The 18,114-nt window shown below is 36.1% G+C and overlaps 2 protein-coding genes and 1 pseudogene across 2 annotated transcripts in view; 2 read left to right on the top strand and 1 right to left on the bottom strand.

Moving 5' to 3' along the window:
* Window positions 1-284: 284 nt before the first annotated feature.
* Window positions 285-3,309, top strand: LOC127977813 (uncharacterized; annotated as a pseudogene).
* On the bottom strand, window positions 3,307-5,537 carry LOC127977814 (glycine cleavage system H protein, mitochondrial). The gene is made up of 5 exons (XM_052582953.1): window positions 5,341-5,537; window positions 5,072-5,151; window positions 4,929-4,992; window positions 4,598-4,729; window positions 3,307-3,858 (listed from the first exon to the last, which is right to left on the bottom strand). The coding sequence occupies exons 1-5, from the start codon at window positions 5,489-5,491 to the stop codon at window positions 3,761-3,763; spliced, it is 525 nt and encodes a 174-aa protein (XP_052438913.1). The 5' UTR covers window positions 5,492-5,537; the 3' UTR covers window positions 3,307-3,760.
* A 5,016-nt stretch (window positions 5,538-10,553) lies between these two features.
* LOC127977076 (otogelin-like protein) overlaps window positions 10,554-18,114 on the top strand; it is a 32,132-nt gene continuing 24,571 nt past the window's right edge. Inside the window, exons 1-17 of the mRNA XM_052581764.1 lie at window positions 10,554-10,634; window positions 10,726-10,847; window positions 11,573-11,778; window positions 11,993-12,117; window positions 12,293-12,399; window positions 13,674-13,780; window positions 13,859-13,984; window positions 14,205-14,313; window positions 14,498-14,544; window positions 15,173-15,318; window positions 15,400-15,526; window positions 15,916-16,093; window positions 16,488-16,612; window positions 16,956-17,165; window positions 17,272-17,437; window positions 17,553-17,627; window positions 17,849-17,892. Of these exons, the coding sequence (XP_052437724.1) occupies window positions 10,554-10,634; window positions 10,726-10,847; window positions 11,573-11,778; window positions 11,993-12,117; window positions 12,293-12,399; window positions 13,674-13,780; window positions 13,859-13,984; window positions 14,205-14,313; window positions 14,498-14,544; window positions 15,173-15,318; window positions 15,400-15,526; window positions 15,916-16,093; window positions 16,488-16,612; window positions 16,956-17,165; window positions 17,272-17,437; window positions 17,553-17,627; window positions 17,849-17,892 (2,101 nt within the window). The remainder of the gene's footprint in view (window positions 10,635-10,725; window positions 10,848-11,572; window positions 11,779-11,992; window positions 12,118-12,292; window positions 12,400-13,673; window positions 13,781-13,858; window positions 13,985-14,204; window positions 14,314-14,497; window positions 14,545-15,172; window positions 15,319-15,399; window positions 15,527-15,915; window positions 16,094-16,487; window positions 16,613-16,955; window positions 17,166-17,271; window positions 17,438-17,552; window positions 17,628-17,848; window positions 17,893-18,114) is intronic.

The raw sequence follows: 18,114 nt of genomic DNA on the forward strand, positions 1-18,114 counted from the left end.
TGAAATGTGTATCACGTGTGATATAAAATAATATTTGGATAATAATTTGAATTTACTTGGATGAATTTGTTGTATTAGTAACTAACCATCAGTACTGTCTTTATGTAAGCAAAACTTGTGTTCTTAGTCTGTATGTTGCCATTTTAAACGATCAAACTGCTTCTGTGATTTGATATTGACAGACTGGCTGGGCCGTGAAATCATCAGAAATCATGGGACTTCAGTGAGGAAGGAGCTCAGACTCGTCTTGAGGCCTTCCTGCGAGATCGTAAGACATATTTACATGCCACATCCATCATTTGACTTCACTGTAGGTGTGTACCATTATGAGAAGGAGTCAAATCATGCAGATGAGCCCAACACCAGCTCTCTATCTCCATATTTGCACTTTGGGCAGCTGAAAGCTCGCAGCCTATTATGGGACACCCGTGGAGCTCTCTGCAGACCTCCCAAATTCAAGCGCAAACTGGCCTGGAGGGACCTGTGTACTGGCAGCTGTGCCTTTTCCCAGACCTGCCCCGGGAGTCCCTCAGGCCACCGTACAAAGCAAGATTCATATTTATAGCACCTTCCTGCTAAATATTTGCAGACTGAAATCCAATTATGGTTTCTTAATAATTTTGGGCTGCGGATTTCAAAAATAGTGCCTGTTGTACACATCACACCTTCTCAGAAAATCTGATGCATTTTATAACATTTTTGCTTTCAACAACCGTTTGTAAGGTGAAGAAGTCTTGTATTAAACCTTAATCAGCTTCAAACCATGTTACTTGCTGAGTAGAAAAGTGCTATAGCTTGATCAGATTTATCATTTTTGCCTGTCGGATAATAAAACAGGCACCCATAACATCATAAAAGCTTGGCGGCATCAGAAAATGTACATGTAAGTTACATTTGTAATTACATTTGCATACTCCCATGTGCAGGCTCTGTGTTGGAGTTCAGACACTGAACAGACGTCCATCTGAAGGCATGGCAGCGTGGAAGGACAGGATACCCGCTGGTAGATGCAGCAATGAGACAGCTGTGTCAAACTGGCTGCAAGAACAACTACATTCGTAAAAAAAACAATTATTTTCATGTTTATTAAGCCCTTCCCATTTGAACAGTCAAGTGATATTTAGCAGCTTTGTTGGCTTGATAACACACAAAAGACAATTCAGCAAGCACTGTTCTAACAGACGGTTTTCTGTGTCCACATGTATATAAAGACGCTGGTCAATAGATAGCATGTGAATAGAGTTGTTTTTTGGTTTTTTTTGCATTTCATTGCACTTAAAAGGTGATATATTTAAAAAGTCATTTAAAAATAATTTTAGACATAAAAGAGAACTGTGTTCACACACTGTTTTGAAGGACACACAAGTGCAAGAACTTAAAGCACCCTGACAGAATGTGAGTACTGAATTGTAAAAAGCTTTTTTTCACAATTTATTGCACTAAATCGGACAATTACAATTCAATTTAGTCCAAATCCCTGACTTGGTAAGTATTCACAAACACAGTAGATTAAAGTGAAATGTAGAAGTTGGGAGAAAATCAAAGAATTGTGAAATATTAATGTCATAATTTTTATGCCGTTACTTTATTTCCAGCAAAAATAACTATTGTCAAATAAATCACTCATATTGCAATAAACTATTTTATATTGTCCACTAGTATTCCCAATAAAATCAAGTCCCAAACCTTTTTTTATCACTTGGAAAGACATCACATGATGGAGATAAAATGGGTTGGCTTTTATTAAAATCTAAATCACAATGATCTCATCTATCACTTTCTGTTCACAGGTGTGGTTTTAGGCAGCAACTACCCAGAGCAGATCATTATTGCCCTTGATGAGCGACGTGCACAGTCTCTATGGGATGTTGCATCAGTGAAGAGGTATTTTAGGGAGTTTGTAGACCAGCAATCAGGCTGTGACATGATACCTGTTCCTGCAAGGCTGCTGCAGGAAGCTCTGGGCAGTATGGAGGATGTTGGGAGTCGTGAAGGAACCGGGTTTCTCCTCCCAATAATCACCCGCATGGAGTTTAAACACCATCACAGAGGGTCCAGACAGGCAAGATAACCCGTATAGCACTGTGCTGGCCGCAAATGGGACGGAACCACTGCCTTCCTAAATGAGCCAGACTTCACAGTCAGCGTGATGTTTGAGAGCGCACAACGTAGAGAGAGGGTAGAAAAGGACTGGTGTCTTCTGGAGGGTCTACCTCAACCCACAGTCTCTTGAGGCTGGGTCAGACATACCCCAACCAGAGACCCTTACAGTAAAGAACCTGGAGGTGTCACTGTTCCCCACAGATTACAGACTGACATGCCAAGGCTGGAATACACTACTTGACTTTGCACAGATTTTTTACCTATTAGCAGGATAAGCCAACTACAGTAATTTCGCACATATTCATGTGGTGTATTATTGGCAAAGACTCAGATTTTGATCTAGGCAGGGGAAATCAAGCATGTTTGATATTTTGAGCCAGATTTAAAAACCCATTAGCTATGTCTGAAATCACATACTAGTCTATAGGTACAATTGGTTTGAAATTTACTTCACAGTTCTAAAAAAGTATGTTGTATATAGAATATGGGTGGTAAGATCCCCCATGTTGTCACTGTCACATGACCTACCAGTGTCAACTTGGTCACTTCACTGCCATTCACAAATCCTCTCCCTGTGGCCTCATGGGATACTAAAGTGTCCATCAGATGTGCACTCCACCATAGCTGGATTTCACTTTGCTTTCAGACACACACACTTCCCCAAGCATGTTGTCCAGTTTTTATCTTTAGCTGATTAATAACTAAATCTGCTCAGAATTTAACTTGTGTCATGTATTCCAGCCCTTAGTGCCTTTAACAAACATTTTACTGACTTTGGTAAAAAGATGTAATACAAATAACTTACATTAGATAGTATTTTGTAATTAAATGGACTTTTATTATTGGTGTGTTTATATAATGTCTCATTACTTTTCAAAGTTTACAGACTTTTAACCAGGTAAAATCATATTTTATTAGATCTAGAGGTTAGAATAACAGACTATGGACATTATTTTGACTTTTAAGCAGCTATGTTAGGAAGCAAGTGGGCAGTTTTTGACTATACATGCAGAGCATGAGTAAATTTACTCTCTGGTACAAACACTTGACACATTTATGACTTAAGCTTTTTTTCTTTAAAGGTACTTTATAATATAACTTAAAATAATTAATTTGCAGGCATTGGTGTTCATTTTGTAAATAAGAGGCACATTTGGCATCAAAAAGCAAGATGTCTAATGCAATAAAACATTTTAAAGCAGATAAGTGTTTTAAATGATTGTTTAATATTGTTTATTAGTGTTAATCACTTTAACTCAGTTATGAGTCCTTAAAACTAACACAGATATAACCAGGTATCATAGCTGTCCTCAGATTGGACATTGGGTGTCATTCGTAATTTGTATTTGTAGCTTATTCCGAGGAATGACGAGCTTTTACAGGAACAGTGTAACATCTACAAACGAGATGAAACTGTAACATAGGTTGTGTCTCTGTGGCTAATAACAGTAACTGGCTCAATCATCCAGGTTTGCTTGTTGTTTTGCAAGCGAAGTGCATAATGTTGTGTCCATGTGGTCCCCTCCAGTGGCTGGGTATGGGTGGATGGGAAAATGTAATTTAGGAGAACATCTAAACTAAATTAACTTCTATAAACATTCCTTAATTGATTTTTTTTTTTTATTCTCCCCTATATGCAACATGCCAGCCACACGCTCTAGTCCTCTATAGATTTGATGTATCTCTCATAAGCAGCTTCATCCATCAGTCCATCCAATTCCTCAGGAATAGATACGGTCATCTTCATCAGCCAGCCTGTGTACAAAACACACACTTGATAAAGACAAAATGTAACAATTTTTTAAAATAAATATTACTTAAATCTGATCGTAAGACTTAAATGTACTCAGCCTCAGGTCATTCAAGATGAACATGAGTATTTTTTCTACTTCTGAAAAGATTTGGAGAAATTTAACATTACATTACTTGATCACCATTGGGTCCTCTGCAGTGAATGGGTGCCGTCAAAATGAAAGTCCAAACAGCTAATTAAAAACATCAAAATAATTCACAAGCAATCCACATGACTCCAGTATATCAATTAATATCGAAAGGCTAGAATTGAAAAGCATCATATTTATAAGAAAAAAATCCATCAAGACCAAAAAACAAAACGGGAGCATTATAATGGATTATGGACTCATATTTTAAACTTAAAATGATAATATCTTAACAATTTGTTTGTTTCTTAAAATACGCAGCTTTTTGCTTCACAGCACGGATTACTGATGGGACTGGAGAAGTGTGGATTATTGTGATGTTTTTATCAGATGTTTGGACTAAGATTCTGACGGCACCCATTCACTGCAGAGGATCAAATACTGAGCAAGTGATGTAACGCTACATTTCTCCAAATCTGTTACAATAAAAAAGACTTGTCTAAATCTTGGATGGCTTGAGGGTGGGTTCATCATCATATTTGAGTGAACTATTCCTTTAAGATGAAAGATTCCAGGCCAGTTTGAGTCCGAATGAGTTTGAAGTAATGGCTCACCGTCTTTATAGCAAGATTTGTTGACCAGTCCTGGGTTGTCTGCCAATGCATCATTGACATCTGTCACCTCACCAGTCAGAGGAGAGTATAACTCACTCGCTGCTTTAACACTCTCCAGAGCACCAAACTCATCTATGGTAAAGATACCAATAAATAAGCAAACAAAATAATAACTGATCATAATATTTGCTTGATTCACTACAAACAAATAATTTCATTTTGTTAGAAATAGCTGTATCCTACTGTGAACGTGCTCTTCACTAAAAAATAAAAAATAATAAATAAAAAGTTTTTCAAAAGCAGTAGTATTCTCCAGAGAAAGTATAGTTACCAGACTGTGATAATTTTGTGCCAACTTCAGGGAGCCCACAGAAGACCACGTCCCCCAGTGCCTCCTGGGAACATTAGAAACCCATGACAACACACTCTAAACACATATTCCTTTAAAATTTTAGTTTTAATAACAATTTTAACCTGTGCAAAATTACTGATGCCCACAGTTGCCACACCACTGTCCACGCGAACCCACTCGTGTTTGTCCGTGAACTTCAGTGCTGCGGAATGACAGAGAAAAGTACAACAGCGTATAGTAACTGTGCACGTAAATATGCAATCATATGTGCATATAATATAGTTATTTATGAGTTTATCACTGCCATAGCATTTGAAAATGATTGCAACATCAGTGTACAGACAGACTTAAACTTCGCGAGTCGCCTGTAAACATTCATAAGTTTGAATACCTGCACAAAATCGAGTGGTGGTGCTCAGGGGTCTTTTATAACATGTCCTCGCCAGCAGTCTAGCTGGAGTCAGAGCGTTTCTGTTTGACAGTCGAGGGAGCGAGGACGTCAAACTAACAGAAGCAAATCGTAATATTGTGCACATTGCCATTATTCCCCGTACGCGAACATTAATGGACGCCGGCGCGCCTCGATGATGTCATTATTCGAATGGCCTATGCGCGCCAAAGCAATGCTTTGGGTTTTTGCTTTTGTGAAATTCACATAATAAATCATTTTAGTACAAATAATCGATGTAGCTTCTTAAATATATATGAGATCATAAAACTAGCCTAAATATTAATGTTAACAAACATTTATAATATAAAAAATGCAAATATTTTTAAATAACATAATTTCTTTAATATATAAGAAATGCACAGATTTTGACAAATGTGTAGCCATAGCTAAAGAAAATATTTTTACAGTATTCATATAATACAGAGAAAGAAAAGTATATTGACTAACTATTTCGCAGATCTGTTTTCTGGGAGACTGATGGGTCTATTTTACATGATTGACCTGCTTCCAGTTTAGTGAATGTTTATATATATATATATATATATATATATATATATATATATATATATATATATATATATATATATATATATATATATATAAAAGCAGGCAATATATTTTGTCTTGAATAAACTAGTTTGATCCTCAAAAAATAAAAATAAATAAAATAACCTTACATAGTTGAAACAAAACTCTTATTTAGGCGCCAAAGACATTTTGCGCAAGACGGATTAAAGTTACAAAGACAGAAATTTCCTTAAAAAAATGTAGTTTATTTTAAAATTATTAAATAATTTGTCGCCTAATATAATTTTATTAACCAAAAAAAAAACGTTTAAATATTACGTTTAGCACAGTAAATAGATGCTGGCAAACAAAACGCAACAGCAGGCTGCTGCTCTCGAGTGCTTTCGGTTAGGATCTGTAACGGACGAAATGTATTTATGTAGCATATTTCTGTATCGCAATTATATCACAAAAAAGGGTTTGTTTATCAAAAGACGGAAACTACGGTTGGCACTTGGCAACAACCCCAAGACGAGTGAAAATCACTGCATGACATTGAAAGGTAACGTTTTAGTGGTGGTTTTATTTTTAGCTAACGTTAACATTTGTAACGTAAGGTGTGATATTTGCGACCGTTAATTTATCACCATTGTGACACTGAGCAAGACGATACCACAATAGAAAAAGTTTAAAATATGAACCATAAAGTCATATCCATTGACTGTGCTGTCTTGTGAAGTTAAATTAAACTTGTGTTCAGAGTAACGTACTTCTTCTGTGACTGGGATATCATCTGATCTGTATGTCGTTTGTCCCGTACATTAAGTAAGTTAACGTTAGATGAGTTAATGTTACCTGTTAACTTTACCTGCGCGCAGGTGCGCTCCGTCCTCCTGAAGGTAACGTTACATCACCCTCCTCTGATTGTACAGAAGATGGACGTTTATCCTTCACTACTCTGGGACAAATCACTTTAGTGTGATAATCGTACATCAGAGGTTTTAACTTGATTAATCAGGAGATAATCTTTTTCTGAAGGGGAATTTTCAATCGATCCTCTTAAAATGAAACTGGTAATTTCTTGATCGCTGAAGGACGCCCGTTGCTCTGAGATGAACGAACTGCGGGACATTCAACTGTTTTCACTCTGTACACTTTTCATTTTCGAGCTATTTGTGCTTCAAGGTAAGTATAATTGTAATTTTTAATAGTTTTGGATTTTTATGAATTAATAACGTACACATTGCAATTGGCCCTTATGAATATGATATAGTTTTCCTGAAATACCTTATGTTTTATTCTTACTACAGTGCAATTGTGGTAATATTGTTTTAGTAAGAACACATTCAACAAAATAACAAAAACATTTAAAAAACGTTTAGATCCCATATTAATTTATAAATGGTAGGCTATTTAAGAAAAAAAGAATAAATCAATAAATGTAAAATGTTTACAATGGTACTGTTTTTTACAGTTTTTTCACTCTCAGAATAAAAGGTACAAACACTGTCCTTGCTGTTGCACCTTTTCAAAAGGTGCGCTTTTGTACCTTTTAGATACTAATATGTACACTTTAGGTAATACCTTCCTTTAATGTACCAATATGGACTTTTTAGGTACAAATGCGTACCTTCTAAAGAGGTACCGCCCCAGTGACAGCTTGTGTACCTTTTTTTCTTGAGAGTGTTTTTTGCTATATTAGATGTCAGTTATGTAATTTGTGAATTATGTAAATCTTTTTAAAGCTTTTTTATTTAAGTAATATGCATGAGTTTTGTTTATATAATTTTGCTTTTGCCAGGATTTACTTGCCAAGAATCAAACTCAGAAAATAAACTACCCAGGTATGTGGTTGAATCCAACTTCTTGTTCTGATGCTGTCGACTTTGTTTTGCTGATGGCTAGGTGTATGATCATAATGGTTTTCGACTTTTAAACATGTTGGGCATAGATTGCAGGTTGATTGTACCTTTAAAAGCTGGTGAACCCTATCAAACATCTGCTATTAAAAGAAGGTTTTGAGGAGAGAGACAGTGTCAAGTTCTACATGCAATTACTGATAAGATGTTAAGTGTTTGGTCTAATGTTTAGCGGTAACCATTAAACCAGTTCCTTGAGAATCATGCGGTCCATCAGCATGACTGTGTCTGTATGGCATCTTAAGTGTTTCTGAACCTTTAGTTTCACAGTCGACGCACTTTTAATACTGCTCTCTTTGTGCCACTTTTAAAAGGAGAGTTAATGCACTGCGGCAGAAACGGGATCTCTTCCGTGAAGAGGTGGGTTATACCTAAGAGAAAGCAACAAGGGACAGAGTGGAGTAACCACACAAACACACACACACACACACACACACACTCACAAATACTGAGATACACCCTCAGTGCTGACAAAGCTGTCTTTGTGGAGTTGCCACAAATGCTACAGCCTCTGAAAGTTCCATTCCCAAATGTATGTAGTGGCAAAACCATGTGAAGGAATGCCAAGACAGGTTCACCAACATAGCTTTTTTTTCCCTCTTCAGACCCTTAGCACAGTGCTTTCTGATTCAGCTCTTCCACGAAGAGTTCTTCATAATTATACAGCGAGAGATGCATCAACAGGTATTTTGTATACAGTGCACACACAAACACTTAAGATTTGCAGAGATATGTACAGTCTCATTTGAATTTGCATGCTAGAAACTATGAAGTTTCTAAATTATGAAGTTATATTTCAATAAACTAATGTTTTGTGAAGTTACGCCACTGTCAGCTTCAGTGTGAACTAAGCATTGTGTGATTTGGTCATCACAACGCCAAATGTTTTTAGATTAATTTTTACCAATAATGAATCATATTTAAAGGATAAAGGATTATGCAGGGTTGTTATAGTTAACTGAAAGCATTAAAAAATGTTAGTTGAAAAAATTTTTTAAATAAGAGTAAAAAGCTAAAATAAAATATTGAAAATAAATAGAATCTGTAGCTAATTGCACTTAGTGTAAATAGCGTATTGCTAAGAAAATACAGCTATTTTCACTTAGTGTAAATAACATCTAACTAAGATTAATAAATGCTGTAAAAGTATTGTTCATTCTTTCTTCATGTTAACTAAAGTTGTTATCTAGGCTATTGATAACTAATGAAATATTACTGTAAAGTGTTTCCAAAATATTTGTCGAATTGTTACTGCCTTTGTTATTTTGGAGTAAACTGGAATAAACTGCCTCCTTATTTTAAACCGCACAATTGTCTATAGATATAATAGTATCTAAATTATGATTAAATAACACTGGGAGTATCCAGAAACCAGTGGTCAATTTAATGGTTAGACACATTTACATTCATGATTTTACTGAACTCTAAATGAGCAAAGAAATAAAAGGGAGCCAGAAACTGTTTCTAAGCCAAAGGGTTCAAATTGTTCAATTCAAACAGTTGGAGGATTTGGAAGTTGAACAGTGAACTATTCAAAACCAACTATATATACATGTATGTATACAGTCCTTTAGTTTGCTTTAGACTGTCAAGCAAAAGAAAATCTAAAATCTGTCACAACCAAAACACGAGCTATTCACCTTCAGTGCTTGGCCCATAACTTAAAGTTTCATTGTAATTCTTTGTGCAATGTCCCTTTTTTTTGTGTATGTTTGTGTTGTAGAATATTGTGGGTGTCTTAATGGTGGCTGGTGCCAGGAGGAAGGACGCTGTGACTGTGCTCAGTTCCAGGGTCTCGGGGATCGCTGTCAAATCAGTAAGAAGCACGCACTGAACTTATATTAAATTCAAAATGGAACTTGTCTCCATGTAATTATAGTAAGGTACGGTCTGATATTATCATCTGCCACCCAGTGCTGACCATTAAATGTGGATGAAGGATCCCTGAATTTAATTACTAGAATTCAAGTGGCATTACTCACTGGTTCCAGTTAATCTACGTGACCAGGCTATGTCTTATACTGCATTTGGTAGCATTGGATTACAGATGTTCTGGGAATAGATTGCTGCTCACAAAGAACTCTGTATGTGTGTTTAATTAACCACGCACTATAAGCAAGGCAGCTGGTATGACCAACAGGTTACTACACATACAGTATTCATATAAGCAATACTGATTACATGCCCAACGGGGAACTGATTACATGGGGCACAAATATTGAATTAAATGGTTGAATAATCAAAAAACATTTGTTCCACGAAAATATTAACCAGCACACCTGTTTTCAACATTGATAATAATCAGAAATCTTTCTTGACCAGCAAACATTAGAATGATTTCTAAAGGGTCATGTGACACTGAAGACTTGAGTTATGGGTTCTAAAAATTCAGCTTTGGCATCACAGAATAAATCACATTTTTAAATATATTCAAATTTCATGGAGTAATACATTTCATAATATTACTATTAGATACTGTTTTTCTGATCAAATAGATGATGAGTAAATGAGTCTTCTCCAAAACAATGCACATATTTATAATCATTCAGTCCCATAACTTTATAGTATTACAAGGACCTACCACCACAACAGTTTTTTTTTGTTTAGGAGATTTTGGTCTTTTTGTGTGTGTGTGTGTGTGTGTGTTTGTCAGTTCCCAACCATGGTCAGGACAGGGATGGGATCTGCCGTTCATGGGGTCAGCATCATTTTGAGACCTTTGATGGAATGTATTACTACTTCCCTGGAACCTGTTCGTATATCCTGGCCAAAGACTGCCATTCCACAGAGCCCCAGTATACGGTGTGGGTAAGTTAAAGCTGCGCCAGGTCTGTTTCCTATGTATGTATTTTTTTTTTTTTTTTGATAGTTGCATTGCTAATTTATTTCTCTTTGGCAGGTTCATAACAGTCGTTCATGTAGTGGTTCAGTGTATTCATGTCCACGTGGTCTGAGTCTGTTTTTCCCAAATGAAGAGGAAATCTATATTAGTGGTTACCAGGTGCTAAAGGGAGGACATAGGTGAGTTTGGAATATTAAATTATTACTTTTATTTAGCAAGGATGCAATAAATTACTCAAAAGTGATAGTAAAGACATTTATAATGTTATAAATGAGTTCTAAAATAAATGCTGTTCTTTCTGTTCTATAAAGAATCATGAAAAACTCAGTTTCTAAAGTTACAGTTTCCACAAAAATATAGCACCTTTTTTGAACATTGATAATAAGAAATATTTATTGAGCAGCAAATCAGAATGAGTGACACTAAAGACCGGAGTAATGATGCTGAAAAAAAAAACAGCTTTGCATAACAGATATAAATCACATTTCAAATATATTACAATAGAAAACTGTTCTTTTAAATTATTATCATATTTCAGGGTATTTCTATTTTTGCTGTATTTTGGACTAAACAAATGCACCCTTAAGTGTAAGAGACTACTTTTTCGAAAACATTGAAAAATATAAACGGCCGCAAACTTTTTGAACAGTAGTGAATCTTGGATGAATTAATTTCGAATATTGGATTGTATTAAAGAAAAATATGCTGATGGAGAGATAAATCATTCGGTTTGATGTGTATGTTTTGTCAGAGAACATTCGAAACCTTGGCCGCTTTTGGTATTAAATAATGATGATATAAAATGATGATATAATATCCCTTAAAAAGTCCCAGGCAACACATTTCAATGTCAAACTGGATCAAATGTTTATGTTTTTTGTCTGTCTCTTATGAATTTATTCAGACTGAGTCTGCCACAGACAGTGCATAACGTTTTCTTTGAGCGCTTGGCTGACTATATCCTGGTGAAGAGCACATTTGGCTTTTCTCTGGCATGGGATGGGAGCTCTGGAGTCTACCTCAAAATGACCGAAGCACACAAAGGAAGGCCTTGTGGTCTGTGTGGAAACTACAATGATGACGGATCGGATGATTTCAGCAGCAGCCGCGGTGAGACAAACAGGCCCGGACACACACTCATCATCTCAACAATGATATTATATCAAAGCTGAGCAGAGTTGGATTCTCAGTCTGAACACTGCCATCCCACTGTTGTCTATTTACAGATGAGTTGTAACATTTTAGGGGCAATTTAATTCTTTATCATTTCTGTTGGAACAAGTGTATTATGGTGTCCTTCATGCTTTGCACTTTGCACTATTAGGTATAGTTTCTGAAGACATTGCTGAATTTGGGAACAGCTGGGCAGTAGATCTGCCCCAAGAGAGACCCTGTCCTGAGGTTGATGATGATTTCCCTGGACCTTGCTCATCTGAGTCAGATATGGATGTACGCTTTCACACACTGGATAATGGGTTTGAACTGAGCTAAATGGTTCTTAGAATGTATGATAGTTTAAAACAAGAGTTTTTAGGGTCAGAAAATATGTCTATCAAAATATTTTTGATTATTCAACTTAAAATGTGTTTTAGCCACTTTTCCTGTTTGTCTGTCATCTGAGCAGGATGCCATTGAGAAGTGCAGTGCATTGCTTTTCTTTCCTTTCATCTCCTGCCATGAGAACATTGACCCAAATCCATTTGTTGCCAGCTGTGTTTCGGACATGTGTGTGTAAGTCAAGTGTGGTGGTTTTGTCTAAATGGTGTAACTGAAGTTGAACCCTGCTGAAAAAAGCCTGGACCAAACTTGTGTTTAGCCGGTCAGTTTGCTGGTCTAAAGAATACTCTAAAACTATCTAAACTGACTGGCCTAGACTTGTTTGATAGACTTATTTCATCAGTTGTATCTGAAGTGTTTTTCAGTATTATTTATATAATAATACAGGATTTATTAATATCAATTTTCAATTTAATTTTTTTAAATGTATAAGTAATTTTTAATTTTTTAAATTTTAATTAAATTAATTTTTTGTTTCCATTTTCGTTTTAGCAATTTTAGTCCTTCAATTTCAGCTTACTGGTATTTAATCTCATTTCCCAAATCAAAATTTTTCTAAAGCAATGTTTGAATTTTATTTTATTTTATCTTTATTTTAGTTAATAAATAATTAAAATAAATGAATGTCTTCATATTTTTATAGTTTATTTTAAGTTAATAAGAACACTGATATAAAACTTCAGCCATCTTTGGATCACTGGAACTTAAAGGCCAGTTGTCTTCAATCAAAATTTAATTTAGAACTAAAATTCATTGGGAATTCTATAATTTGATCTTTTGCAATTATTAGCTTAAAATGTGGGAACATGGCTGTAGAAAATAAACATAGTGAACCTAAAGTCAAATGATTAATTGTAGCATACTAACAGTATTAATATTAACCTTTGTGCTAATGTTAATTTTGAACATTTATTTTTGTTACATTTAGGATTTTAAATCTGTCCCCTCTCGCTTCTTGAATATTTTTCCCCTCCCTATCTTATTTCCTGCATTCCACACTTCCCAATTCCAACAGGATTATGTTAATTATAGTAATGAAAATACCTTGCATATGGCAAAAGCTGCAGAAAGAGTGTTATATGTAGCTTATACTATAGGTTTGTGTGTGTGTGCATGCATGTGTTTGTGCTTGTACTATAATTTGTAAGAGTTGTGTGTGTGTGTGTGTGTGTGTGTGTGTGTGTGTGTGTGTGTGTGTGTATTGATTACAGTGATGAAATAGCTGCTGGAGTTTATGAACAGATTCCAACTCAACTGTTGATTGAAGAGGTAGTGAGAGGGTCAGGTTGCTAGAGCATGTTGACCTTGCAGCTTTAGTGCCCTTACAGTCTCACATCACCATACTGAAATAATTGACTTCTCCCTTTATGTTCTTTCTTAGAACCATTTGTACTTTTGACTATTTAGGGCTTACTAACATTTAAATTATTTAAAAAATTTTTCCCTAGGTCAGATGATGAGGAGACATTTTGTCGGACTCTTGTTGAGTACACCAGGGCCTGTTCTCATGTGGGATACCCCGTCAGAGAATGGAGGGACAGTTTTCCTACATGCGGTCAGTCTGCTTTCATGTCATAAAGGAAATGCATGCCATAAACTTTGCAGCTTGTGATGTGATTTGTTGATGTTTCAGCGGACAGATGTGAGGATAGTTTTGTCCACAGAGACTGTATCAGCTGCTGCCCACCTACATGCACGTTTGAGAAAGAGTGTCTGGGAACCAATCTACACTGTCTGGATGGATGCTACTGCCCAGATGGTACAGTAAGACCAATAACCAGACGCTTAAGTGGGCATAATATTTGTGAATGTTTGGTATTATAAGGACTACACAAATAAGCAGTTTAAGGCACTTCAGAATGCATGTTGCAGTTATTTATGGAACATTTTAACTTTAGTATGATTTTAGTGACTTCATTATATTGAATTATAGTTCACTTCTTTCACTCATGGCTCTCTTTCTGTCTGGCTTTTCTCAGGTTTGATCTTACAGAATGGCACCTGTATAGCAGTGTCTCAGTGCCCCTGTGTGTACCATGGTACACCATATCCTCTTGGTCATGTATTAGAGCAGGGCTGCACTGTCTGGTTAGAAACATCTCATTTTTACTCTTTTACATCTAATACACCAAACAAAACTTGTTTCTTTCATGTTTTAACCTTTAGTTAACCGTAGTAGAAAACTGTTCCATAACAAACGAACTTGTCGTGTTAAATTCATGAATAAGTTAAAACAATTAATAAAATAATATAACATGAATTACATTTTCAGTGTCTGTATGGGAGGAGTGTGGAACTGCACAGAGAATAATTGCACTGGTAAGTAAAAACTTTTGTATACCCCAGTTTTTCAGAATTGCACACCAAAACAGGCATCTTTGTATTCTTAGTATAACACAACATCTAAGTTATTTTTACCACAATGTTTTGATAAACCTTTCTACTGAGACTTTTGCGTTCACCCAAGAAACTTTCTTTGCAAGTTAATGTTTTTTTTTTTTCATGCAATAGTTCGCAATAAAAATGCAATAGTTTTAAGAGCAATCAGAAACTTTCTCTGGTAACGCAAAACTTTTGTTCGCAAATGCAAAGTTTCTCATGCAAACATAACAGTTTTGCAAGCTGATGCACAGTTTTTTCAAGTGAACAAAGTTTCGCAAATAAAAACATTTTGTAGGTAAAGGCAAAAGTTTCTTGGGTAAACATAAAAGTTTTGCAAGTGAACACAGTCTTTTTGTGTGCGACTTAAAGGTTTTGTTTGTGAAAACAACGTTTTTCAGAGAAACTCGACTTTTGTGAGCAAACGCAAAAACATAAAAAAAATAACAATTTTCTTTCCATCTCATATTTTTGTCATCACCATCTTCCCTTTTGGGCTGCATAACTTAAAAAGTAAGTGTAGTCAAAAATGATTTTGGAATTAAATTATAATTTTTTTAACCTCCAGCGGAATGCACAGTAATGGGTGACGCACATGTGACCACTTTTGATGGGCGGATCTTCATGCACATGGGCTCTTGCCAGTATGTGCTAGTGAAGAGCCGCGGCAGCACCAAGTTTACTGTGACACTTCAGTACACAGCCTGTGGAGAGGTAAGAAGAGTGTTTCTGGGTATGTTTGGCATCAAGATGTTTTGTTTGTGTTTAATGGAGTCTCTCTTCTCTCAGTCCCAGGAGCACTCTTGCATCCACTCAGTGGCTCTGGTGGTGGATGAAGATGTCAGCAGGCAGGTCACTCTCACCAGAGAGGGGGAAGTTGTTATTGGGGCCAGTATGGCTGTCAATTTGCCTTACTCAGATGGTAAGGTTCACAGTTTTACATCAGTATTAGACCACTTTAATAGTAAATGTGTTCAAAATAAATATAGACAGCCTATTAATTTTGATGAAAGCAAAACGGTCTAATTTTTTTATTTTTTCACTAAAGTCCAGTATCTTTTATTTCACATTTCTAGGTTCAGTTCTGAATGTAGAAATGCAGTGATAAATATGTATAGTTAGTTAAAAATGCTTAAATAGTAAGATCAAGTAAACAGTAAAAAAGAATACAGATATGATAATGAATAATAAATAGCTATAAGTAGAGTAATAAATAAAAAAATAAGCAAAAATGTTACACATTTAAATATTTATTTTACTTGAACAAATATTGGATTAAATTGTATTTCCCGTTTATTTTATTTTTTTTAGACACGGTGAGCATTCGCTGGCTGACATCGTTGTTTGTGGGTCTGCGGTCTGTCTTTGGCCTGAGGTTTCAGTATGATTGGCAGGGTGGACGAATCTACCTTCAGCTAGACAGCACCTGGATGGGCTCCACACTCGGCCTATGTGGGACCCTCAACGGAAACCTACGGGATGATTTCCTGTGAGAAATGGAGGCTGGTCCTCTGAATTTACATTTAGTCATTTATAGAAAGTAATAGAATAATAATACAATAATGGTAATAATAATTATAAAGTATATATTATTATATTATTAAATTGTTATTACGTAATATATTATTAGATAAATTATAAAGTAATAATTAATAGTAATAATCCCAATAGAATTACTTTCAACAAAACATTTTAAATGTCTTTCAATAGCTTTCTGGTTTGCATTATGAGTGTGTCTTTGACGTGAGCAGATTTGATTCCCAGGGAGTGCATGAACTCATAAAATGTATATATTAAATGTGATGTCATTTTTGAATAAAACTGTCTAAAAATGCATAAATGTAAATGCTTGATGTGTAAATAAATTAGTTTTAATCCTCCAGTTCTCCTGCTGGAATGATTGAAGGAACCCCACAGCTGCACGTCAATGCCTGGAAAGTGTCTTCAGCGTGCATAAGCCCTGTTAACATTCCTATTATCGACCCCTGTGAAATGAACCAGCAAAATGGTACTTATGCTATTACTTTGCTTATTAGTTACAATATTAATGTTTGTCCCAATAAACAGCTCAAAGGTTACAGAAGAGATCTAAATGTATGTACAGTGTAGGTGCAGATGCTTATTTATTTTACTATAAGATTTTCTTAATTCTAAATATTTTCTTTATGTATGCATGCACATAACGAGAGCTCCTGGAAACCATACCAATCTCCTTGTGTGTTTGAGTGTAAAGCCTGTTCTGAATTTAATTGTTCGATTCTGTGGCCTCTATCCTCTATCCTAATGTTAGCATTTAATCTGATGTTTGATTTCTAGACTTTCATGTGATGCTAAAAAGGTTTTTGTTTCAGTGTTTTATGCTGCCCGGTGTGATGTGCTTTTGGAGGAAGTGTTTGTGGCATGCCATGCATATGTTAGTCCCAGTATGTACCACCAGCAGTGCCGCTACCAGGCCTGTCGATGTGGCAGCACCTGCCTCTGCACTGCTCTGTCCCACTACGCATACATCTGCAACAAACATCATGTCACCATCAACTTCCGAGCACACGTCTCTGAGTGCGGTTCGTTGCTCATACCTACATCTCTCTGTCTGTCTGCAACTCTGCATATCTATCTGTCTATTGCACGTGTATGTTTAAGAGGTCATTTGTGAATGTGTGTGTGTAGGTATGGTGTGTTTAGGAGGGATGATGTATCACTCGTGCACATCAGCGTGCGGGAGGACGTGTCAGTCAATCAGCAGTGGTGAAGTGTGTGATGGCGACTGTGCTGAAGGATGCAGCTGCACCGAGGGATCATTCTACGATCACGCTCGCCAGCGCTGTGTGCCACTGTACGTCTGAATAAACCAAACGCCAACAACCCCACCCTCGCCTTGTCATTTCTGCATACTAGCTTATAAAAGGAAATAGCTTCTTCTTTTCTAACTTGTTCCTGTTTCTTTTCAGCTCCCAATGTCACTGTTATTTCATGGGTTCAGTGTTTCAGCCTGGTGAAGTGTCCTTCAGCTCATCTGGACCATGGTGAGTGTGTGGCCATGGAGGCTTGTGCTGTCAAACATGTACGTTGTGTAATTTTTAATTATAATAGTGTTTCACAATATTACTGATTTAATGCATTTTTGATCATATAAATACAGGCTTGGTGAGCATAGGAAACTGATTGTCCATACATAAGAATGTGTGCTATTTTTAATTTTGGATATTGATATGTTTGTTTAAATTTCATAATGATTTTTCTTTAGTCTCTGCAGAAATGGTCAGATGGAGTGTGTGCCTGAAGAGAGAGGTAAACTTTTATTTGTCATTTTCTGACCCTCTATTCACTCTTACCTCTATTTTCCTCGGGAAAAAAAGTGTTTTCATCTTCGAGGGTCAGCAGTATATTCTCAGGGGTAGCGCATTGAGCGGACTGATTGCTGGAAAGATCTGAACCTCAGATACACATGCACAAAGAAAGAGGGAGACTTGGGAGTTGGAGATAGCAATTTCCCCTTTTTCTCTTTTTCAT

Source organism: Carassius gibelio, chromosome B18 (genome assembly GCF_023724105.1).
Source record: "Carassius gibelio isolate Cgi1373 ecotype wild population from Czech Republic chromosome B18, carGib1.2-hapl.c, whole genome shotgun sequence".
NCBI lineage: Eukaryota > Metazoa > Chordata > Actinopteri > Cypriniformes > Cyprinidae > Carassius > Carassius gibelio.

Coding starts and splice junctions, on each gene's coding strand:
- LOC127977814 (XM_052582953.1), bottom strand. CDS start 5,491: ATGGCAATGTGCACAATATTACGATTTGCTTCTGTTAGTTTGACGTCC. Junction 4,993..5,071: donor GCATCAGTAATTTTGCACAG/GTTAAAATTGTT, acceptor TAATGTTCCCAG/GAGGCACTGGGGGACGTGGT. Junction 3,859..4,597: donor CAAATCTTGCTATAAAGACG/GTGAGCCATTAC, acceptor TTTTGTACACAG/GCTGGCTGATGAAGATGACC.